The sequence below is a fragment of the Arachis ipaensis genome, chromosome B1 (genome assembly GCF_059453495.1).
Source record: "Arachis ipaensis isolate K30076 ecotype BB chromosome B1, ASM5945349v1, whole genome shotgun sequence".
NCBI lineage: Eukaryota > Viridiplantae > Streptophyta > Magnoliopsida > Fabales > Fabaceae > Arachis > Arachis ipaensis.
This window is the reverse complement of record NC_142436.1, coordinates 136508567-136534678: the sequence shown is the minus strand read 5'-3', so window position 1 is coordinate 136534678 and position 26112 is coordinate 136508567. Positions and strand designations below refer to the sequence as shown.

At 34.1% G+C, this 26112-nt stretch overlaps 1 protein-coding gene across 1 annotated transcript; it reads left to right on the top strand.

Annotated features, from left to right (window-relative positions):
* The first annotated feature begins 853 nt into the window (after window positions 1–853).
* LOC107635413 (squamosa promoter-binding-like protein 1) lies at window positions 854–6863 on the top strand. Its single transcript, XM_016338891.3, has 10 exons — window positions 854–1918; window positions 2163–2347; window positions 2995–3644; window positions 3764–3838; window positions 3930–4037; window positions 4153–4264; window positions 4403–4544; window positions 4712–4856; window positions 5195–5797; window positions 6123–6863. The coding sequence occupies exons 1-10, from the start codon at window positions 1290–1292 to the stop codon at window positions 6573–6575; spliced, it is 3102 nt and encodes a 1033-aa protein (XP_016194377.1). The 5' UTR covers window positions 854–1289; the 3' UTR covers window positions 6576–6863.
* The last annotated feature ends 19249 nt before the right edge of the window (window positions 6864–26112 follow it).

Genomic DNA, 26112 nt, shown 5'->3' with positions numbered 1-26112 from the left:
AAAATTTTTTAGAACAAATTTGAAACAATAAAATTTAGTAATATTTTTTAAATTTTTGATAAATTTTAAAAATAAAAAATATATTTTATCTTAAAAATATCATAAAAATATTTTACTAATTAAAAATGGGTAAAATAAAATATAAAAAAAATAAAATAAAAACTACATAATAGATTTATTATATAATATTGTATAATAATATATTTTGTAATATTTGGAAAAGCATGAAAGGTTAACTATTAATTCAGTATTCGAAAGATTTCATCACTGACAAAAAGGTTTATGAAAGATGCTATCGACTTATCAACAAAACAATTTCTAAATGATTTGAAAATATGACAAAAAAAACTAATAAATATTATAATTTTTAAAAATATGATAAAAACTTTTATATTTAACAAATGACTTATTCATTAAGTCTAAATTTTTATGGCAATATTTGAATAAATATTTAGAAAGTACACAAAAATAATTTAAAACAAAATTTGATATTTAGATTTTTTCTTTTTTTTTTCTCAAGAAAATATAATTATTCACAATAAATTCTTTTTTAAAAAAAATTCATTTGACAAAAAATATTAAAATTTAAGAATAAAAAATCTTATTTTTTAATTATGATTGTAAAAATTTATATTAAAATTAATTTCTAAAATTATTTTTTAGAATATATATTTAATATTTAATATATATATATATATATATATATATATATATATATATATATTTTATCATATTTCTAAAATTTGCAGAGGTTTATTTATTGTTACCGTCTTTTAAAATTTTTTTTGTCATTTCAGATATCATTTTAATAGTTTAGTCAAGCATTAAAAAAACAATTGACTACAAGAAATTAGGGAGAAAAAAAAAAAGGGAAAAAAGGGTTATAGTGTGCTACAGTAACTGTCCGTGTCTGAGAGCAGTCATCACAGCACAACAGAAACAGAAACCTCAATTTGATAATCGCAATAACGCATATCAGACTCTTTCCTAATCTTCTCCTAATTTTCCATCCTTGTCCCTTTTTTAAGCCCAGCACTTCCATCTTCCTTCTTTCTCACCCTTTTCTCTCTCCTCTTTTCTTCTCCCATGTAAAAAATTTTCATGCTTGAGTCAAAATGCTCAAACAAGTTCCAATTTTGATGTTCTAGGTTGTGACCCTTTTGTATTTTGTTCTTTCCTGATGTGGTTTCCGCAGGTGGGTGCTGGAATTGGGAATTTTTGTTTGTCTGTGGCCCTTTGTTGCATCAATTATTGAGCTGGGTATTGTTAATTTTCTTGGATTTTGATTTATGGAAGCCAGATTTGGGGGAAAGAATCAGTTTTTATATGGAGCTGTGGTTCCAGAAATGAAAGGTGTTGGGAAGAGGAGTTTGGAGTGGGATTTGAATGATTGGAGATGGGACGGTGATCTCTTCACTGCTCAACAACTCAATTCGGTTCCATCAGATTGTAGAAGCCGCCAATTTTTCCCACCAAATCCTGAGATTCATGCAAATAATAATGCTATTAATGCATCTAACAGTATCTCTTCTTCAATCAACCCTGGTGAAGAAGGGAAGAGAGAGTTGGAGAAGAAGAGAAGAGCTGTTGTAATAGGTGAAGGCGAAGAAAGGGAGGAGCTGAATGATGAAGGAGGAGGTGGTGGTGGTGGTGGTGGTAGTTCTCTTAATTTGAATCTTGGAGCTCAGGTTTACCCAATCATGGTGGAAGGGGATGAGAAAAGTGGGAAGAAGACAAAGGTAGTAGAGACAGCTGCTACAACTTCTAACCGTGCAGTTTGTCAGGTACAAGATTGTAGGGTTGATCTTAGTGGTGCAAAGGATTACCACCGTCGACATAAAGTTTGTGATGTGCATTCTAAAGCTACCAAGGCCCTTGTGGGAAATGTTATGCAGCGGTTTTGTCAACAGTGTAGCAGGTTAGTTTGGTTGAAAAAAATTGATCAATTCTTCAGATTCAGATTTCAGATTTGTTACATGATCATCAAAATAATATGAGTAGTCAGGTGTCTGTGCTGTATCAAGTTTTTTAAGAACTTTAGCTGATTACTACTAAGTGGAAGTTGTTCAAAAGAACTTATTTTGATTGAAAAAAAGGGAAAATTTTCCAGGGCATTTACTTTAGTACTGAAGTTGGATGCCAACTTGCTAAATTCATGGCAGGTTTCATGCACTTGAGGAGTTTGATGAAGGGAAGCGGAGTTGTCGTAGGCGTCTGGCAGGCCACAATAGGAGGAGGAGGAAAACGCATCCTGATGCAGCTGGAGTTAATGGAGGTTCTCTGAATGGTGAAAGGGGTAGTAGCTATCTGTTGATGAGTTTGTTACGGATACTGTCCAATATGCATTGTGAGTATTTGTGTCATCAAAAGTTTTTTCTGCTTGGAATGCCTTTGTATTTAGTTGTTTGGTTAGTGTGCTGTGAAACTGGATCAAGTTATGATCAAGCTAGTTACCTGTATTGCTTGAGTGTACCGGTAAAGTACTAAAATCTTATAAACAGTACCCGTATTTGAGGTGGTTGCTACTATAGATAGATAACATCCAGGGTTAAGATGTATGGCTTGATTGCATAGTGAAGGGAAGATAGTTTAGAATGTAGGAAAATTGTGTGGGCAAGGGGAGCTAGTCACTTGGTCTTAGACATCTCATCTGAACCAGATTGAAATGATTTGCAACATGCAAGTATCTGATCAAAATGTATGATAGTGATTCTCTTTTGATTGTCGTTTCTAAGAGTGCCATAGTTCTTGTTATTTACTTGCCCGTGCCTCCTTCTGACTTTGGGCATACTCCTATTGCAAAGCTAGAAAGCCCGAGGCTTCATTCTGCTGAAACATTTCTTGAAAAAGAATGAAATTGCTTGTTTTTTTAGGTTCTAATATGATATGTCTCTGCTGTTGAAACTTCATATTTATGCCTCTTCTTCCCACATTCTGATGTGACCATTACCATATTTATTTGACCCCACAGATTGTGCTTTCTATAAATTGCAGCAAACGGGTCAGATAATACGAGGAACCAGGATATTCTCTCTCATCTACTGGGGAACCTGGCAAATCTGGCGGGTACACTTAATGAAAGAAGTGTAGCCTCTTTGCTGGAGGGATCTCAAGGTTTGGTAAATTCTAGGACACCTGAAGCTGCGCACAATGTGCCAAATCTTAATTCTAATGGTCCTGAAGCCTCAAGGCCTTCTGGTTCTTCCATCAAGACGGGTAACGGTGCCATCCGGCAGGATCCTCCAAGGTCTATGGTACAGTGTGAGGCAGCACCTTCGAATGCTGTCACAGAAAAATGCCTACCTTTAGGTCATGGTGCAGCGGCAAATTTGAAACCTTCGGGAATCCAGCCCTCCTCAAATATACTTCTATCGAGGGATAGCCAACCATCCCAGTTAATTGCAGCAGATACTAGTGTTGGAAGGGATCACTTAAATAACATCGACCTGAATAATGTATATGATGATACACAGGATTGTGCCGAGAATCCTAAGAAGTCTTCTGCTCCCATGGGAGAGGTTAGGTCTCTTGATCATCCTTTGTGGTTGCAATGTAACTCTCTCAAATCAAGTCCACCACAGACAAGTATAAACTCAGATTCAACCTCCACCCAGTCACCATCTAGTTCTAGTGGAGAAGCTCAGGTATGTTCTTTAGGTCTATATTTTAAGTTCATCTACTTATTCTTGATGTTTAACTCCAGTTTTGATAGTTTTAATATGATAGGATTTATACTTATTGACATTTTTTTTACCTCTTACAGTCTCGCACAGATCGAATAGTTTTCAAACTCTTTGGCAAGGATCCAAGTGATTTTCCCCATGTTCTCCGATCACAGGTACTTTCTGTTCATAAAATTGCTACAAACAATTGCACTGCACTGCTTCTTCATGCTGTGTTTAATTTATGGCATCCTTTTTGTTTTCAAGATCCTCAATTGGTTATCACACAGTCCTACCGAGATTGAGAGCTATATAAGGCCAGGCTGTATCGTGTTAACAATATATCTCCGCCTCGAGAAATCCGCATGGGAGGAGGTATTGTTTGTTATAAACCACAAATGTTGGTTGCTGGATGATACCATTTGAAAGGAAAAGGAAAAAAAAAAAGGAGAAAAATCTAGACGTGCTTATTACTATTTCAATATTGCAGCTCTCCTGTAACCTCGGATCCAGCTTGAGCAAGCTTGCTTCAAATGATTCTTTCTGGACAACAGGTTGGGTATATACAAGGGTGCAACAATCTGTAGCGTTTTTGTATAACGGTATGTTCTCCATCTGAGTGTGCGTTATGTGTGCATGTCCCTCGTGTGATTGTGATATTAAAATACCAGCAAGAACTTCTATTTTGGTTTTTTTGTTTTTACTTTATTTTGTTTTATTTTTGTGTATCCATCCTGCAGGCCAAGTTGTCTTAGACGCTCCCTTGCATCTTAGAAGCCCACAGAATTGTAGGATTTCATGCATTAAACCACTTGCTGTTCCTAAAAATGCAAATGCTAAGTTTACTGTGAAAGGGTTCAACCTTTTCAGATCCAGCACAAGGTAAAATCTTTATATATGATGATATCAAATTTTCTTACTTGAAAGGTTGTAGCTACAGACTAGCATTTGAAAAATGCAAAAACATAAATGTTCTTGGTCCATGTTTCTCTCTAAAAGTTTGGATGTGGGGAAGATCTAAGTTTTGATTTTTTTTTTCACAATTTTAGGATGCTTTGTGCTTTTGAAGGGAAGTATCTGGTACATGATAGTTCTCATGATTTGATTGATGTAGCCGATGTATCCGATGCAGCTATCCAACATCTCAGCTTCTCTTGTCAAATACCAAATGTAACTGGCAGGGGGTTTCTTGAGGTTGTATCATATACTTGCACTCTCAATTCTTTTTCTTTCGCTGTTTCTTTTCTTTTCCACTAGAATAGCAGAATGAATATATGCTTTGCCTGTTTATTATTTATGTTGTATCCTGTTAACTTCCAGAAACTAACAGAAAGTCACAAATCTCTATAGCTTGCTTCTAAGTAGATTTTGATAGCTACCATAGGATTTTGTAAACTTTAGTTGGCCTCACAATTGTATAGTTTTAGGCTTTATAAGTAATCATAAATTTATACCACGTATGCTTTCTCCTAATTTTGCTGACTTTTTGAAGCCATATTTTTTTGACTGACTTTTATAATATTTGCTTTCAGGTGGAAGATCATGGTCTTAGCAGCTGTTCCTTTCCATTTATAGTCGCAGAGCAAGAAATTTGTACAGAGATCTGCAAGCTGGAGAATGTGATTGAGGCGGCAGATGCCACTGATGACATATTGTTAAAGAGCAAACAAATAGAAGAAAAGACTCGAGCTCTGGAATTCTTACAAGAAATGGGTTGGCTTCTTCATAGAAGTCGTTTGAATGTTAGGCTAGGTACCCTGGCGCCTAGTCAGGATCCCTTTCATTTCAATCGGTTCGTGTGGCTTGTTGATTTCTCCATGGACCATGATTGGTGTGCAGTGGTGAAAAAACTCTTGGACATTATATTTGAGGATGGTGTTGATGTAGGAGATCATACCTCCATCGAGCTCGCGTTATTGGACATGGGTCTTCTACACAAAGCTGTGAAGAGAAATTCAAGGCCTATGGTGGAACTATTGTTAAAATTTGTACCCACGAAAAGTTCAGCTGGGGCAACCAAATTCTTATTTAGACCTGATAATGTTGGGCCGGCAGGGTTAACTCCACTTCATGTCGCAGCAAGCATGAAAGGCTCTGAGAATGTCTTGGATGCGTTAACTGATGATCCAGGAATGGTAATTCCCTTCTCATCTTCATTCTTTTATGTACTTTTAGGCTTTATGTTGGAATTATTAGGAGGGAATTGACATCAAATAAAACTTCTCTAAGTTTGAAACTGAGGTGTTTATGAAATGCCACATGTTTTTCTGTTAATACCGAATGGATCATCTCCTTCTGTTTCGTTGTTAATCTCTTTGTTAAAAGTCTAGTAAATTTTAATGAAAGGGATTTCATAACAATATCAAACATTAGATTACTTAATTCTGCAAAATTTGTTTGATTTTCTGTACATAATGATTTCAGAGTTTATAACATTTTTACCTTGTGTTCTATGTTCAGGTTGGAATTGAAGCATGGAAAAGTGCTAGGGACAATACAGGCTTGACGCCTAACGATTATGCAAGCCTCCGCGGCTATTTCTCCTATATTCAACTTGTCCAGAAGAACACCAACAAAAGGCGCGAAGGACAACATGTGCTTGATATCCCTGGCGCCATTGTAGACAGTAACACAAAGCAGAAGCAACTAGATGTGAACAGGACATCTAAGCTTGCAAGTTTGCACACCGAGAAGATCGAAACCACAGTGATGGCGAGTCAATGCGGGCTATGCCAGCACAGGCTGGCTTATGGCGGCACGAGAGCGGCACTGGTTTATCGGCCGGCAATGCTCTCACTTGTGGCCATTGCAGCTGTTTGTGTATGTGTGGCATTGCTCTTCAAAAGCTCACCTAAAGTTTACTATGTCTTCCAGCCTTTCAACTGGGAATCACTAGGATATGGTTATATCTAAAAGTTTTTTGAGTGGTACATGCACTTTTGATTTCTATATATATTGAAACATGAGAGTCTCTAGTTTCTGGGCATGAGAAATGTTCTGTTTCTCATTTTTGTCTCGTATACTGAGTCGACACACTTGTTCGCCATCGGACGAGATGTCGTCAACTCAGTTTACGAGCGATGTGAGTACAAATAATACTATTTGAGTATAGTAGTGGCTGTCAACCTGTGATAAAAATATATTAGGGAAGCCAAAGATATCTTGAATCTTTGATTATGCAAAATATATTATGCTATGTCATTAGGCCCTGTTTGCATGTAGCGATATTGTAAGCATTAGGAGATTACCTTTGTTTTGGTCATACATATAAAATGCTTAAAAGGTTACCATGATTTGTATATCAATGCCATCATGCGAAGCAGATAAACCATTAGATACTGGTGAGACAGCGATGTGGTCAGTTTAACGAACAATAACTGAAAGAGAAATAGTAGAGGATCATCATAATTTATTGTTTTGGCTATCAGTTAGTCATTAATGTTAAAAATTATGAGATAAAGTATATTGTTGGATTATTAGACTAAAAAAATTAGATTAAAAGAATTGAGTTGATAGCTAAAGAATGATAAAAAAAAATAATAAATTTTGATGGTCTTTTACCATTTCTCTAATGGAAATACAACAAAATGGCATGTTGGCAACGGTTATTTTTACTGCTTAGAAACAGTTTCGCTAACTTTTTTTGCGACGGTATGGTTAAAAGTGTGTTGCCGATTTGAGCGTTCTACAACCGTTGATACGTAATACCATTGTTAAATTATTCAATATTGGAGTTGGAAGATAAGAAAAAGTCACCAGAAGAAAAATTAGGGTTCACACTCGCAAGAGAGGGAAAGAGAAAAGATGCGAGGGATGGTAAATGGTGAACAAAGCCCAAGTAGTGAATAGCGAATGCGAATTGCGACGGCAAATAGCAAAGGCAAACTACAATTTCAAACAACAGCAAATGGAGTTCTCAAATAAATAAAAAGGAAAAGAAAAACAACGAGAGAAATATAAATCTATAAGAAAATTATCACATGTTCCGCTTACTTTTATGGAACATGAAATTTCTATGTACGGTCAGGTAGTGGGTATGATTTTATCTTGTAGTATATTTCTTAATGACAAAAATATTCCTTTAGTTAGAAAGCTAAAGACAAAAAAGGACAGCTAAATATTGGTTTTTGTGGCTTTTGCTTAATTGATGATTGCATCAATTTTACTGATTTTGTTTTTTAATATTTTTTGTTGGTACAATTTGATATATCTATCTATCTACTTAATATACTAAAATTGGGTTTTCTTCCAACTAACGAAGGTGACGTGTCGATCTCTCATGACTCCGTTTTCCCTTCAAAATGAACTTTTCTATTCTCTATTCTAAATTATTTTATAAAAAATATATTTATTATAATTATATTATAATTAATATTTAATAAATAATACATAATTATACTAATTTAGGAACATATCTTTATTTTTAGAAAGTACTATTTTCATATAATTAAAGCACTCTTCTTTCTTCTAAAATTATTTTTAGAAAAATATCTTTATTATAATTATATTACAATTAGCATTTAATGAATAATGCATGATTATACTAATTTAGAAAAATATCTTTATTTTTAGAAAGTACTATTCTCACGTAATGAAAGCACTATTCTCTCTTCTAAAATTATTTTTAGAAAAATATCTTTATTATACTTATATTACAATTAACATTTAATGAATAATACATGATTATACCAATTTAGAAAAATATATTTATTATAATTATATAAAATAATCTACTTAATATACTAAAATTGGATTTTCCTCTAACTAATGAAAGTAAGGTGTCAATTTCTCATAAATTTATTTTCTTTTCAAAATAAAGGCACTATTCTCTCTTCTAAATTTATTTTAAAAAAGATCTTTATTAGAATTATATTATAATTATCATTTAATGAATAATTCATAATTATACTGATTTAAAAAATATCTTAATTATAATTATATAAAAAGTTAAACATAAATTTATAATTCTAATTGCTATAAATATGATACTAATGTTCATAGTGGTAAATTGATATTGCAATAATTAATTTCTATAATTATTTCTGTACTACTAAAGGCTATATATAGTATTTTTTTGTGGTTAGTGAGTCTAAATCTAAGAATCAAAGCATTTTTTTAATCTGTTATTCTTTTTTGATTGGGCAATTGTTTCTAAGGAACTTTGTAGGTCAAGTTCAAGTCACATCCCTCTACATTTTCTACGTTTGTCCAAAAATATTCGAAGTGGAGCATATAATGAGATAGAATTTCCTCAATTTAGGTTCAATTTTGAAAAATTCGTGCCAACCTTGAAGATGCAATTCAAAGATTGGTACTATATTTAAATTTTTTTCTCTTAAGCTTTTTGTATTAAAAATAATTTTATAACATATTGTATTTTTTTCAGAAACTACCGGTCTTTTGGTGCATTAATGCAATTCCATTGAAGAGAATAAAGTCAATTTAATTTGACAATTTTAACAAGAAGATAATCTGAATTTGTACCGATTCTAAGTATTCGATCTTATGATGTTATTTCGGTTGGTTGTTACGAGAATGACTCTAATCTATACGTATCTAAGGATTAGAATAGATTAAATATTATTTAAATAATTTAGTTCTGATATTGGTAGTTGATTAAATTAGTTTTAGAGAAATTTAAATTGTTGTCTCAATTTATATATTATGACTATTCTTTATGGATACGTTATTTTTAAACTTTTTAATATGATTTTTTTTAAGTTTGTTTTCTTTTTTGATATATGTATAACCTTTTTTTGTATTTCAGATTAGTAATGCAATTATTAAGAGAAATGTAATTCATCAATAAATTAGAATGATTAAAAATTTAATTAAGATTAACTAACATCTGTTTTTGACACAAGATTGATTAATTAAGATTAAGGCGTGAAAAAGAAAAAAGAGTCACAATACGTGATTTTGCTTTCTTGTTAATATATAAAAATACGTGAAAAAAAAATTAAAATATCACCATTTAAAAAAAATTGTTAATCATACATATGAAAAGGAATTGGAGAATATGCATGAATATAAAAAATAAAAAATTATTACTCAATTGTAGAATAAAAAATAATCATATATATATAAAAAAATAATCATAACAAAAAAATAATTAGCATATGTGACTTAAATTTTTATATGTACAATTAATATATATATATATATATATATATATATATATATATATAAACAAATATTTAGAATTATTTAACAAAATTAATATATATGTATAGATAAATAAAGAAATTATTATAATTTATAAAAATTACACATACGATGACATTAATAATAAAGAATAAAAAAATTATTGAATGATTGTAGACTCAAAAAAAATTAATTAATATATATAATTTAAATATATTTACATACGATTAATATATATATATAAAACAATAAATATCTATATATATAAACTACATAAAGAAGTATTTAGAATTATTTAAAATAATAAATATATTCTAAAAATAAAAAAATTATTAACTAAACAATTGATATATATATATATTATAGTATGATTTATGAATATTATTACGCATATGATTGTATTAGTGGAATAAGAAAATCGGTATAATTATTATAGGCTAAAAAAATTATTTATAATAAAAAATTATAAAATAATTAATATATGTGACTTAATATATGTGTACTTAAATAAGGAAAGATTTAAAATTATTTAAACAAAATAAATAAATATATCCTACCATTGACTAATCAATTAGTATATACTGGTAGTATAAATAAAAAACCATTAAATAAAAAAAAATGGTATGTTTTCAATTTTGGGAATAAAACGTAAATAATTATAATATAATAATTTGTTTAATTATTAATATTTATAATTGTTATTTTAAATCATAAATTTAGAGAAAAAAAAGTAGATTAACAAAAATAATTAATAACTATATTAGAGTTGATACACATAACACTAGATTAAGAAAAAATAAACGTAATTACTACAATTTAAATTAATTTTAATAAAATAATTTAAAATTATAATTTCAAACTTATCACGTGCATAGTACGAATTATTGAACAATTTATTATCATGTACATGTCACAGATTATTAAACAATTTCTCATGTGTTTTTTTTTTTTCCAAAATAAAAATATTATTTTTACTTATAATTATTATTCTTTATCAACTCTTTCATTTAAACACTAATATTATTTATTAATTTTTTTATTTTTATTCCTCACATTTATTAAAAATTCCTTTTCAATAATTTAGGTATTAATTGTTGTTATTTAATTAACTTATTTTAGGTATTTACCACACACACACACGATATTTTAGGCGCACACACACGATATTTTAGGTATTAATTATTATTATTTATTAACTTATTTTAGGTTTTTAATTATTAAAATATATATTAGATATTAATTATATTCTGTTTACTATGTTAAGCTTTTAGACATAATTTCAATTTAATTTTAGACAATGTAAGAAGCAAATATATATATAATATTAAATTAGAAGAGTAGATTTTAATTTTATATAAAATAATATAATAGATATAGAGTATAAATAAATTTACTTGACAAATATAATTATTCATAGTGTGATATTTTATTACGATAACATATCTTTGTGCATTGACTCCCTATATATATATAGTTTGTTATTTTTCCATTACATGACATATTTATTATTATATTTTAAATTTAGAGTTTCTTTGATCTAACATTGCAGTAAAAGAATAGCAAGCAAAAAAAAAAATGAAAAAAAATATGGGAACATTCTAAACATGATTATCGCTAATCTTTTTTTCTTTAGTTTTCAAATATATTATTTATTTTATTTATTTAGAGTAATAACTAAATTTATTATAACTATAGTAAAATTATCTTTAAACTATTAGTATTATTAGTAAATTTTTAAAATTATTGACATATTATTAGTATATATAATAAGTAGTAAATTTTCTTTCGTGTTTATTATTTAAAAAATTTATAATTTTCACATAGTCTTTATTCTATTTTTTTTCATACCTAATGACTATTGACTACGATCCTATTAATAGTATCACCTATAGTGGATTATACGAAGAGAAAGTATGAAAAATAAAGACAAGAATTATAAGGCTATAAAAAGTTCTATTCAAGTTTGACAAGAGTAAGACGGTTTACATAGAAATAGTTCTAATAGATGATAAGATTAATTGATTCATTTACTAAATTTTTTCAAGTAATGCTAAGTTCAATTTATAAATAGAGTTTAATTTTGATGCACTGACAGTGTAAAGTGTTTTACATAGTCGTGCAATCACATCCGTTCTTTTGGATAACCATTCACGCGGTCGATGTGAAATGTATTTATTTTTATTGATGTGTCATTACGTAATTGGATACACGTGTAAAACTACTTTACACTGTCAGTGCATCAAAATTAAATTATTATAAATACTTGTAGTTCATATTTTAAGTTAATTTTATAAGTACACCATTTCACAAGTCAAAGACAATTCTTTTTAATAGCTTTGTAAATACTAATAGATTTTATATTTAATTTATTTTGCAATACGATAAAATTCATTGTTCAATCAAGTCAAAGACAATTCTTTTTAATAGTTTTGTAAATGCTAATAGTTTTTATATTTAATTTGTTTTGCAATACGATAAAATTCATTATTCAATCAAGAATTATTTGACAAAAATATTTGAGAATAAATTGATAGAAAGAAAAGTCTATGTCTTCTCAAATTTTGAGATTGAAAAATTAAGCGGAATATATCTTCTGACTGTATACACGTGCAAAATATCTTTTAAGATGGAGTCCGGTATAGTACATTTGGTCGATGATCGTAAAAATTCTGGATAATCATTTTAATTTGCTTACTCATGCTGATATATTGAAACAAACAAATGAACGATTCTACTTATTTGGTACGTAATTAATTTATATTAACCCACACAAAATTATTTTCCTTTTGATTTTAAGTTTTTCCAAAAAATTGTATAATAGCATCATTTTATCGATAACAAAAACTTTAACAGTTTATTTATGAAAATATTTGAAATTTTATTGTGACTTTTTTTAAAGGTATATCCTTTTATTAATATACTATTGTTAGTTTTATCCTTTAATATAAAATAAATCAGTAAATTCTTTTTATTTTATACACGTTCGAAGTTATAATTTCATATATTATACACTCATTTGTCCTTAATTTCGTACTTTGAATTCAATTTTTTTGTTCAATTAGATGTTATTAGATTCTTGACTTGAAAAGAAAAACTCATATTATGGTCAAAAATAGAGAGAAGTGACCAGTACATTGTGATTGATCTTCATGATTTGCAGTATGTAAAATTTTAATATGAATATTTCTTTAGGTTATAATTATGTGTTGTAGTGCAAATTTTTTTTCTTTATATATTACTACTTACTCCTTTAATTCTCGTTTTCATTCAAAAATGAGAAAAAAATAAGATATACAATGAGATCAATTTATAATTCAATTACTTGATCATCTATGTGATCATCAAGCAACCGAATACATAATTTATTCTCTAATTTATAAAATTTAACAAAGGCATTGGTAAACATATTGGTTTTGCATTTATTTATATATTTTATTTATTTATGTTATATTTGTAATTATATTATATCTATTTTTTAAAAAATATCGTTAGTGTTAGCACATTGTGTATTAAATAAATTAAATGATAGAAACACGTAACTATTTTCTTTTTCAGTCAAGATTAAGTAAAATAATGTAATTTAGACTCGCAATATCAACATATTAATAATAAAATAAAGAAAAAAATGTAATATTATATCAAAAAAAATTTTAAATCATAATTATAATTTATTATTGAAATTATAATTTAAATATTTTAAACGGGATAATTTCATTTAGAGAATTCATAATTCAAACATAATTTTTATACACTTAATAGCTACATTCGAATTAATACATTTAATACTATATTTAAAAAAATACGAACAATGCATATCATATTATTTATTTATTAATTAAATTATTGCAATTCAAATTAATTTTAATAGAATAATTTAAAATTATAATTTCAATTTTATCACGTGCATAGCACGGGTTATTACACTTATAATTAATGAATTTTGAACACTGCACAACTTAATTTTTTTTCTTAGTGTAGTATAATTTTTTCTATTAATATGATTATATGAAAATGATGAGCGGTTAAAATAAAATTTGTATTATATTATAATTTTTTTATATTATGAAGTATTGAACTTAATTATGAAAATACCATAAGCAAAATGAATTTGTATTTTTGTAATAAATAATAAAATCAATATTATTTTAAAATTTATAGAGCTTCCAAAATTTATTATCTATAATTCTATATCCTACATTTTAAGCTAAACCTATTAGCAAAGGCATTAGTATAAAGTTTGTCAAATCATCTAATTTTGTAGGTGTCTAAATTTATAAAAACGTTTTTTTAAATATATCTTTAACAATTTTGAGTTATAAAATGTTATTAATAACTTAATTTAATAGATAATTATGAGTAACAAAAATTATGGCTCGACTAATTACGAGTCTTGTTTAATGTATTGTCTTTACTTAATTTAATTTAAAATTTTAGAATGTATTTTTTTTTATTAGAAGACAATGGTATAATTTTGTTACGTGGGTAACCTGAGATAGGTGGATTGGGCTTGAAGGATTGGCCCAAATGTTAGAGGAAGGTGGTCTCTGACTTGTTCGCGTTTAGGAGCCGCCGTCCGAGTTGTGTATTTGAAGGAATGGGGGTGGTACCTGCAAAGACATTCTGATGCCTAAGTTAGCAAGGGGTTACGCAGGTTTAGAGTGTATTGGAACTTAGTTTTACCTGAATGTGTCAGTGTATTTATAGGTGATTATCCAATAACCACCGTTAGAGTAGTTCCACTTCTGAAGGTGGATAGCCGTCCCTTTATTTTAGGGTTGTTGAGATATCTCTTCTAGAAGTGGATGAGAGATTTTAGGGGGCAGTTACTTATTTGAATAAGCGTAATCTGGCAACTCATGTTGAATTTGACCTCTTTAGGGAGGAGCTTATGTCGAACCCGACCTCTTTGAGGAGGTCGGGTAAGTGGTGAAGGCCAACCTTTGGATTGCGCCTTTTGGATTACTTGGACTTGGACCATAAGATTGGGCCAGGACATGAACAGTGCCCCTACTCGAGTCCGATCTCTTTGACCATGAGTTGGATTCGAGTATTACTTGAACACGGGTTCATTCAAGTCGAAAACTGACAAGATTTTAGTTTAAAATCGACATGATTCTGTGCTTATTGAGAAACCTTTAGTGGATACTGACTTCATAACTGAGCTTCGCACCCATAATAGGATTTGTAGTCTTAAGGCTGACGAGCCTAAGTATGAATTAGTGGCCCCGGATCCTGAGGACCGGGTTTGCTATGGGAGAGTTGCTGATTCTGATCCTCATTTTTTCTTCATGTACGACTACCTTTTCACCCGTTTAGGGATTTTCCATCCTTTTTCTGATTTTGAAATGGACGTTTTGTCCCACTGCCGAGTTGCCCCTACCCAGCTTCATCCCAATTCTTGGAGTTTTATGAGGATCTACCAACTTATCAGCCAAGAGCTCGATTTTCCGATCTCTTTAAAAATCTTTTTCTATCTCTTTCATTTAACTAAACCTTTCAGTGCTTCCAATAAACAAAATAAACAGCAATAGGTGTCTTTCTGGGCTATTCAAGGTCGAAAAGTTTTTTCCATCTTTGACGAGTCCTTTCACGACTTCAAAAACTTTTTCTACAAGGTCCAGGCTGTAGAGGGTCATCACCCTTTTTTCTTGAATGATAACAATGAAACCCGATTTTTCCTGTATTGGTTGGAGGCCTCCCCTGTAGAAAAATATAGTTTGACCGATTTTGATGAGGTAGAGGAGGCTATTGTCAAATTTTTTCGAGAGGCTTGAGGGCGTGCTCCAAACCTGGATACCAAGAAGTTCCTTTTAGGCTCTCCGAGTTTTGTGCGGACCCATCTAGGTAGTTTTTTGGTTTGTTTTGTCGCCATTTGGGATATCTTCCGACTAGTACTTAAATGGATTGTATACTAATTGCTTTTGGTCTTCCTTCCAAAAATGGTGAAGAGTGGATCGAGTGCTGCCTACCAAAAAGTCCAGGAGGCCAAGAGGAAGGCTCATGCCCGAGCTGATGCTGCAAAGGTCGGAGCTTCAAAGACTCTCCTCTCCTAGGGATCTGGCTTGGGGACCTCCTCTTCCAAGCCAATCTTGGTAAATCCTACTACTACCTCCTCTCTTCCTCCTCCTGCCTCTGTTCCCCAAGCTCATCCTTCTTAAGAACCTGAGAAGAAGAAGCGCAAGATCTTGGAATCTGTCTCCTCCATAGCTGGAGAGGCCGGGTTTGACGGTCACAAATTTTCAAAAAAGCACATCATTCCTCATAGTCAGTTTTCTATGGATGATGCTTCTCTTCAAAATCATCTTCAGGTTTTGATTCGAGGGGGGTTTCGAGCTGCCGGGGTTTGTTCCTCTCTTCTTGATATTTTGGACAAGACTCCCTTAAGTGCTTCTAGGAAATCCGTAAAGGATCTTGAGGGGAGGATTGTCTTATATCAATAAGAGGCTGCAGGGGGAGAATGCCTGGTTGCAGGAGGAGCTTGCCCGTCTCCAGGAGAGGGAGAAAAAATTGATGGGCCAGTGTGCTATGGCTGAGGGGTTGAAGGAGAAGGCAGAGCAGGATTATGTTAGGCTTTTTTCTGAGAATCTTGATCTACAGAAGCAGCTGGAGCTGAATCGAGAGGCCTATCAGGACCTAGAGGATTCGATTGTTGAGAGCTCGGAGGAGACCTTCTGGGTGTTCAAGGATCAAGTCGGGGTTATCGCTCCTGACTTGGACCTTTTACCCCTCCATCCTGAAAAAGTCGTCATTTATGGTGCAATCGTCTCTCCTCCTCATCCTGAAACCGATTCTGAGCTGAAGACTCGTGGGCAACGAATTCTTGAGTCTCCTCCCTGTGAGGTGGAGCAACAGGAAGGATTCCTGCCGAGTTCTTCTGAAGTTCCAACTTTTGCCATCGAAGAGATCCCTCAATCCTTTCCGACTCCTGCAGCAGACCCGAGTTCCACTCCCCTTGACGACTCTGATCCTTTCCTTGGTTCCCAATGATTTCCAGCTATTAGGGCTTGACTTGTGGGCCCTCTTTGAACAATTTATTTTTTATGTCTTTGTTGGTGTGGTGGTTTCTGACATTTTGACCCTCAATAGGGTCATTAACAAAAAGGTATTTATTTCGTTGGTCCTTTTTTGGATAAGGGCCTTTTAACAAAATATTTTGATTATGCATGGTTGCGGGTGTTTCGGTGCTTTTATCTTTATGAGGTTTTTATGAAAAACCCTTCGATTTTTTATATTTCTGAAGAAAAATATTTTCGTCATGTGGGCTGTTTTGTCTAAGTTAGACAATTATTGTCAAAAATTCTTTTAAAAACTTGAGAAAGCCTTCGCTTCTATCCTTGAGGGGTTTTCGTATCTCCTTTGTGTTCCATTATTTCAAACTTACATATTCAATTTTTGCTTATCGAATTGTTTTCATAACTTAGGTCATTTTTGCGATACATTTTGTGTTTTTCTCGGGCTTTCCGACTTGTGAGTCGTTAGCGATATTACTTCTGAGTTATCATGATCGCCTTTTATAACCTCTTTACACTGATTTGTACCTCGTCATTTTATCTTGCCGACCACTCAGGTCGGTCAAAGAATTTTCACGCTTTTTCAAGCTTAAATCGGTGCATTTCGTAGAATAATAATACTAATGAAATTATGAAGAGATAAAATAAATGCTTATTGATTGATGGAGGTGACTTTTACAGAAGTTGTCTTAGGTACTAAGGGGTTTTTAACTTTTAACCATTAGTCCCCGCTTTGACGCCTAGTTAAAACTCCCTTCAGGAAAAACCCATTTTTTTGGGAAAAAACCATGAAGTCGGGAAAAAGAGTACATCAGGGAGCAGAGTTCGCTTCTAGCTATAATACCTCCTCATGTTGGAGGCATGCCACGATCTGGGGAGATCAGCACCGTTTAAGACGGATACTTTGTACTATCCCTTTCCAAGGACTTCACTTATCTTATATGGCCCTTTCCAATTTGTAGCGAGCTTTCCTTCACCTTATTTGTTTACGCTGATGTTATTCCTAATCAGGACCAAGTTGTCTGAGGCGAAGCTTCTACGAATGACTTTCTTGTTGTATCTATCGTCATCCTTTGCTTGAGCGCTGCTTCCTTTATCTGGACCTGTTCTCGGATTTCAGGGAGTAGTTCGAGCTCTTCTTTATGTGCCCTGAGATTTCCGACCTCATCATAGAATCTCACCCTTGGACTTTGCTCGTTGACTTCAACTGGTATCATAGCTTCTATGCCATAAGCAAGTCGGAAGGGTGTTTCTCCAGTAGCTGATTGAGGTGTGGTTTGATAGGTCTACAACACTTGAGGGAGCTCCTCGACCCAAGCCGCATTTGCATCTTGAAGCCTTTTCTTCAATCCGGCCAATATGACTTTATTGGTTGCCTCAGCTTGCCCATTTGCTTGTGGGTGCTCCACTGAGGTGAACTAGTGCTTGATCTTCATACTGGCTACCAAGTTTCTGAATGTAGAGTCGGTGAACTGGGTACCATTATCCGTGATGATGAAATGAGGAATTCCATACCTGGTAATGATATTATTGAAGAGAAACTTCCGACTTCTCTGAGCTGTGATGGTGGCCAAGGGCTCTGCTTCAATCCACTTCATGAAGTAGTCCACTCCTACTATGAGGTATTTTACTTGTCTAGGCGCTTGGGGAAAAGGTTCGAGTAGGTCCAGCCCCCATTTTGCAAAAGGCCACGGAGAAGTTATACTTATGAGCTCTTTGGGGGGAGTGACATGAAAGTTAGCATGCATTTGACATGGTTGACATTTCTTCACGAAGTCGGTAGCATCCTTCTGCAAGGTGGCCAGTAAAACCCGGCTCGGATAACTTTTCTGGCTAGAAACCTTGCTCTGAGATGATTTTCGCAGATGCCACTGTGCACTTTTTCCAAAACTTCTGTTGTCTTTGAGGTCGGGACGCATTTTAGAAATGGTGTGGATATTCCTCTTCTATAGAGGATATTTTTCAACAAGGTATAACTTTGCGCCTTCCTTCGAATTTTCTTGGCTTCTTTTTCTTCCTTGGATAGGATGTCGAATTTTATGTATTTAATTAATGGGGTCATCCACCCAAGGTCTAAGCCAGATACCTCTAGGACATCTTGTTTAGCCTCTATTTTTGCGACAAAGGGCTCTTGGAGAGTTTCCTGGATCAGGCTTCTGTTATTTCCTCCTGGCTTGGTACTTGCTAATTTGCAGAGGGCATCTGCTCTGCTGTTAAGATCCCGAGTTATGTGTCTGACCTCGGTCTCTGAGAATCGCCTGAGATACTCCAAAGTTTTATCTAAGTGCCTTTTCATATTTGGGTCCTTGGCCTAATACTCTCCATTGATTTGAGAAGTCACTACTTGAGAGTCACTGAAGACCACTACTTTGGTCGCACCAACTTCTTCTGCTAGCTTCAATCCGGCAATCAAGGCTTCATATTTTGCTTGATTGTTGGAGGCCGAGAATTTAAATTTTATGGAGACTTCTGTTTGGGTTCCTTCTTGGTTGACCAGTATTATGCTGTGCCACTTCTGGCTTTATTGGAAGAACCGTCTACATACAATTCCCAAGTTGTGGATATCTCCTCTTGATCTCCCGCATATTCTGTCATGAAGTTGGTCAGGCACTGGGCTTTAATTGCTGTCCAAGTTTCATATTTTAAGTCGAACTTAGATATTTCTATAGCCCATTGAACCATTCTGCCCACAATATCTGTTTTTAGAAGGATTTGTTTCATGGGCTAGTTAGTTCGAATTTTTATTGTATGAGCTTGAAAGTAAGGCCGTAGCCTTCGAGATGCCACTATTAAGGCATATGCAAACTTCTCAAGTTTTTGATACCTTAACTCGGGGCCTTGTAGAACTTTACTGGTGAAATATACAGGATGTTGTCCGACCTCATCCTCCTGTATCAGTGCTGATGCCACAGCCTTTTCGGCTACGAACAAATACAGAACGAGTTCTTTCCCAATTTTAGATCGGGTCAGAATGGGAGGTTGGCTCAAAAATCTTTTGAACTCCTAAAAAGCTTCTTTGCATTCAGGAGTCCATTCGAACTGGCATCCTTTCCTTAGTAGAGAAAAAAATGGTAGGGATCTCAATGCTTATCCTACTAAAAATCTGAGGAGAGCTGCAAGTCGGCCGTTCAGCTGCTGGACCTCCCTTAAACAATTCGGGCTCTTCATTTCCAGGATTGCTCTACACTTGTCGGGATTAGCTTCAATTCCCCTTTACATCAGCATAAATCCTAGAAATTTACCGGCTTCTACTGCAAAGATGCACTTTGCGGGATTTAATCTCATCCCATGTGCCCTTATGGTGCTGAAGACCTGTGAGAGGTCAGTCAGGAGGTTGGTCTCATCCTTGGTTTTTATTAGCATGTCGTCCACATATACTTCCATTAGACTTCTAAGGTGAGGTGCGAACACTTTGTTCATCAGCCTTTGGTATGTGACTCATGCATTTTTTAATCTGAAGGGCATAACCACATAGCAATAATTTGCTCTAGGCGTGATGAAAGATGTCTTCTCCTGATTCGGCTTGTACATCGGGATTTGATTATATCCCAAGTATGCATCAATGAACGACAAGTACTGATATCCCGAGCTGGAATCTACTAGGGTATCAATATTTTGAAGAGGATATGGGTCTTTTGGACATGCCTTGTTCAAGTTGGTGTAGTGAATGCACATCCTCCACTTGCCGTTCTATTTCTTGACTAGCGCCACGTTTACCAGCCAGGCCGGGTACTTGATTTCTCTGAGAAAGCCAGCCTCTAAAAGGGCTTGTATTTGTTCTTCGACCACTTGAGCCCGTTCAGAACTGAGCTTCCGTCTTCTATGTTGAACAAGTCGAGATCCTGGATATACTGACAATTTATGCGCCATGAGCTCGGGATCTATCCCGGGCATGTCGGAAGCTTTCCAAGCGAAGAGGTTGGGATTTTCTTGTAGGAGCCTTATCAGCTTCTGCTTCAAACCTCCTTTTAAATTGGCTCCTATGTTGGTGTTGTGATGCGTGAGTATCTTTCCTATCTTTTCCTAGTGAATTTGCATTTTATCTTTTAGCCACTATGGATGCTACGTTGAGTCATGTGCAATTCTGTTTATTTTAGGTAGCATTCGGATGGATTTGATGGAGTTTCTGCAGAGAAAGAGAAGAAACCAAGGAGCTGACCAGCGAGGAGCGACGCGTGCGCGTACCTGATGCGTACGCGTGATTCGGAGCTGTCCATGGCGACGCGTGCGTGTACCTGACGCGTACGTGTTAAAAGCAAAGTTGCACAGAGACGCGTGCGCGTACCTGACGCGTACGCGTGACATGCGCCACGTGCAGAATTTGCAAAAAATGCTGGGGGCGATTTCAGGCCGAGTTTCGACCCAGTTTTCGGCCCAGAAACACAGACTAGAGCCAGTGGATAGCAGAGACTCAAGGGAGATTCACACAAGAATGGTTATACCCACTCTAAGTTAGGCGTGGACCCTACGAAGCAAGTGGTCCCCATCCATCAATTGAAGACATGCTGATTGCTTTAATTAATTCTGATTTAAACTTTATTTTTAATTTAAAATAGGAAAGGATATTATTTTAGTTTTATAAGATAGATTTTAAATAAATTAGGATTAGATATAAAAGGGTGAACTGGGGATTCAATTCCACCTCTACCAAAATACATTTTATCAGAATCCTTGTTTTTCTCTCTGAACCATGAGCAACTAAACCTCCACTGTTAAGGTTAGGAGCTCTGTCTATTGTATGGATTGATTATATTTTTCTATTTTAATTCGTGCACTGATTTATAATTTAAGAATTGTTTTCGTTCTTTACCTTATGAATTTGGGTGGAACGGAAGTATGACCCTCTTTCTAATTGCGTTCTTGTATAACTTGGAAAAGCTCTTTATTTGAACAACAGCTTGAAAATATATTCTCCTAAATCTCTAATTATCTGGACTTAACGGGATATGTGACATATAATCCTCTTATATTTGGGTAATTAGAATTTCTGTGGCATATAACTAGAATTGAACTTCACCCCCTAATTGGAATTAATTGACCAAGGAATTGGCAGTTGATGAATTTTAGAGGAGACTAGAAAGGTCTAAGGAATTAGGGTCTAGTCACATATAGTTTGCCATGAATTAAATCTTGCATGATTAAAATAGTTAATAAGAAAAGTCAATCCAAAAAATAGATAACTCTGAAGCCTTAACTGTTTCTCCATACTTTATTTCCAACTTATTTATTCGCCTATCTTTAATTTAATGCTTTTGAACTCTCAACACTATTTTCTGTTAGTCTAACTAAGCCAATCAATCAATCATTGTTGCTTGATCCATCAATCCTCGTGGGATCGACCCTCACTCACCTGAGGTATTACTTGGTACGACCTGGTGCACTTGCCGGTTAGTTTGTGGTTAGAAATTCCGCACCAAATTTTTTGGCACCGTTGCCGGGGATTGATAGTGATTAACAACTATGAGTTGTTTATTTGCTTAGATTAGGCGTTTTAGTTTTAATTTTTATTTAAATTTTGCTTAGTATTTTCGAAAAAAATTATAAATAAATAAATAGTACTAATATTTTTTTTATTTTCTGAAATTAAGTTTGATGTCCCCTAGTTATTTTTATTTTAAATTTCTTGTTTATTTTTTTATAATTTTCGAAAATTTTCAACTTTAATTATTTAGTTGTTTTATTTTATTTCTTTTACACAGGTTACCTGGTGCACGAAATTGTGATCATCAACAATGGCGCCAAAGGACTTGGAGCTCTCAAACGTGAATCACACTTTGTCACAATTCCGCACAACTAACCAGCAAGTGCACTGGGTCGTCCAAGTAATACCTTACGTGAGTAAGGGTCGATCCCACGGAGACTGTCGGCTTGAAGCAAGCTATGGTCATCTTGTAAATCTCAGTCAGGCGGATTCAAATGGTTATGGAGGATTGATAATTAAAAGATAAATAAAACATAAAGTAAAGATAGAGATACTTATGTAATTCATTGGTAGAAATTTCAGATAAGCGTATGAAGATGCTTTGTTCCTCTTGAACCTCTGTTTTCCTATTGCCTTCTTCCAATCATTCATACTCCTTTCCATGGCAAGCTTTATTTTGGGCATCACCGTTGTCAATGGCTACTTCCCGTCCTCTTAGTGAAAATGTTCCAAATGCGCTGTCACTGCACGGCTAATCATCTGTCGGTTCTCGATAATGTTGGAATAGGATCCATTAATCCTTTTGCGTCTGTCACACGCCCAACAATCGCGAGTTTGAAGCTCGTCACAGTCATCCCTTCCCAGATCCTACTCGGAATACCATAGACAAGGTTTAGACTTTCCGGATCTCAAGAATGACCGCCAATAATTCTAGCCTATACCACGAAGGTTCTAATCTTAGATTAGAAACCTAAGAGATACACATTCAAGCTTGTTTGAATGTAGAATGGAAGTGGTTGTCAGTCACGCGTTCATAGGTGAGAATGGTGATGAGTGTCACATAATCATCACATTCATCATGTTCTTGGGTGCGAATGAATATCTTGGAGAAGAAATAGACTTGAGTTGAATAGAAAAACAGTAGTACTTGTATTAATTCATGAAGAACAGTAGAGCTCCACACCTTAATCTATGGTGTGTAGAAACTCCACCGTTGAAAATACAAAAGTGATAATGGTGTAAGCATGGCCGAATGGCCAGCCTCCAAGGTCTAAGGACTAAACGTCCAAAGATGTGTATACAATAGCAAAAGGTCCTATTTATAGAGAACTAGTAGCCTAGGGTTTATAGAAATCAGTAATTAATGCAGAAATCTTCTTCCGGGCCCACTTGGTGTGTGCTTGGGCTGACCATTGAAGCTTTCATGTGTAAAGACTTTTCTTGGAGTTAAACGCCAGCTTTTGTTCCAGTTTGGGCGTTTAACTCCAGCTTTTGTGCCAGTTCTGGCATTAAACGCTAGAATTCTTGAGCTGACTTAGAACGCCTGTTTGGGCCATCAAATCTCGGGCAAAGTATGAACTATTATATATTGCTGGAAAGCCCAGGATGTCGACTTTCCACCGCAATTGAGAACGCACCAATTGGGCTTCTGTAGCTCCAAAAAATTTACTTCGAGTGCAGGGAGGTCAGAATCCAACATCATCTGCAGTCATTTTTCAGCCTCTGAATCAGATTTTTGCTCAGGTCCCTCAATTTCAGCTAGAAAATACATGAAATCACAGAAAAACACACAAACTCATAGTAATGTCCAGAAATGTGATTTTTATTTAAAAACTAATAAAACCATAATAAAAACTAACTAAAACATACTAAAAACATACTAAAAACAATGCCAAAAAGCGTATAAATTATCCGCTCATCACAACACCAAACTTAAATTGTTGCTTGTCCCCAAGAAACTAAAAATCAAATAGGATAAAAAGAAGAGAATATACAATGAATTCCAAAAATATCTATGAAGATCAGTATTAATTAGATGAGCAGGGCTTTTAGCTTTTTGCTTCTGAACAGTTTTGGCATCTCACTTTATCCCTTGAAGTTCAGAATGATTGGCATCTATAGGAACTTAGAATCCAGATAGTGTTATTGATTCTTCTAGTTAAGTATGTTGATTCTTGAACACAGCTACTTTATGAGTCTTGGCCGTGACCCAAAGCATTTTGTTTTCCAGTATTACCACCGGATACATAAATGCCACAGACACATAACTGAGTGAACCTTTTCAGATTGTGACTCAGCTTTGCTAGAGTCCCCAATTAGAGGTTTCCAGAGCTCTTAAGCATACTCTTTTTGCTTTTGGACCACGACTTTAACCGCTCAGTCTCAAGTTTTCACTTGACACCTTCACGCCACCAGCACATGGTTAGGGACAGCTTGGTTTAGCCGCTTAGGCCAGGATTTTATCCCTGTGGGCCCTCCTATCCACTGATGCTCAAAGCCTTGGATCCCTTTTTTTCACCCTTGCCTTTTGGTTTTAAGGGCTATTGACTTTTTCTGCTTGCTTTTTCTTTCTCTCTTTTTTTTTCGCATATATCCTTTTTTTCTGCAAGCTTTTCACTGCTTTTTCTTGCTTCAAGAATCAATTTTATGATTTTTCAGATTATCAAATAACATTTCTCCTTTTTCATCATTCTTTCAAGAGCCAACAATTTTAACATTCATGAATCAACAGTATCAAAAATATGCACTGTTCAAGCATTCATTCAGAAAGACAAAAGTATTGCCACCACATCAAAATAATTAAACTGTTTTAAAATTCGAAATTCATGCACTTCTTTTTCTTTTTCAATTAAAAACATTTTTCATTTAAGAAAGGTGATGGATTCATTTTCATAACTTTAAGGTATAGACACTAATGATCATGTAATAAAGACACAAACATAAATAAACATAAAGCATAAAAATTCGAAAAACAGAAAATAAAGAACAAGGAAATTAAAGAACGGGTCCACCTTAGTGATAACGGCTTGTTCTTCCTCTTGAAGATCTTATGGAGTGCTTGAGCTCCTCAATGTCTCTTCCTTGCCTTTGTTGCTCCTCTCTCATGGTTCTTTGGTCTTCTCTAATTTCATGGAGGAGGATGGAATGTTCTTGGTGCTCCACCCTTAGTTGTCCTATATTGGAACTCAATTCTCTTAGGGAGGTGTTGATTTGCTCCCAGTAGTTTTGTGGAGGAAAATGCATCCCTTGAGAGGAATCTCTCCATCTCCTATGACTCGGAGGTGGAAGCTTTTGCCTTCCCTTTCCTCTTTCTAGAGGTTTCTCCGGCCTTTGGTGCTATAAATGGTTATGGAAAAACAAAAAGCTTTAGCTTTTACCACACCAAACTTAGAAGGTTTGCTCATCCTTGAGCAAAAGAAGAAAGAAGAGAGTAGAAGAAGAAGAAATAGAGGAGATGGAGGGGGCTTTGTGTTTCGGCCAAGGGGGAGAAGTAGTGTTTAGGTTGTGTGAAAATGAAGGAGTGAAGATGGGTTTATATAGGAGTGGAGAGGGGGGGGGGTATGATTCGGCCATGTATGGGTGGGTTTGGGAGGGAAAGTGGTTTGAATTTGAATGGTGAGGTAGGTGGGGTTTTATGATGGATGGATGTCGATTGGTGAAGAGATTATGGAGAAGAGGGTAGGATTTGATAGGTGAGGGGTTTTTGGGGAAGAGGTATTGAGGTGATTGGTGAATGGGTGAAGAAGAGAGAGAGAGGTGGAGTAGGTGGGGATCCTGTGGGGTCCACAGATCCTGAGGTGTCAAGGATATCTCATCCCTGCACCACTTAGGCGTGCAAAATGTCCCTTGCTGCTAATTTTGGCATTAAACACCA

What these genes read in the sequence shown, in the direction of transcription:
- LOC107635413 (XM_016338891.3), top strand. Translation starts at nt 1,290, where the DNA reads ATGGAAGCCAGATTTGGGGGAAAGAATCAGTTTTTATATGGAGCTGTG. An exon ending in TTTTGTCAACAGTGTAGCAG is followed by an intron (nt 1,919 to 2,162) that starts GTTAGTTTGGTT and finishes AATTCATGGCAG; the next exon opens with GTTTCATGCACTTGAGGAGT. An exon ending in GTTCTAGTGGAGAAGCTCAG is followed by an intron (nt 3,645 to 3,763) that starts GTATGTTCTTTA and finishes TACCTCTTACAG; the next exon opens with TCTCGCACAGATCGAATAGT.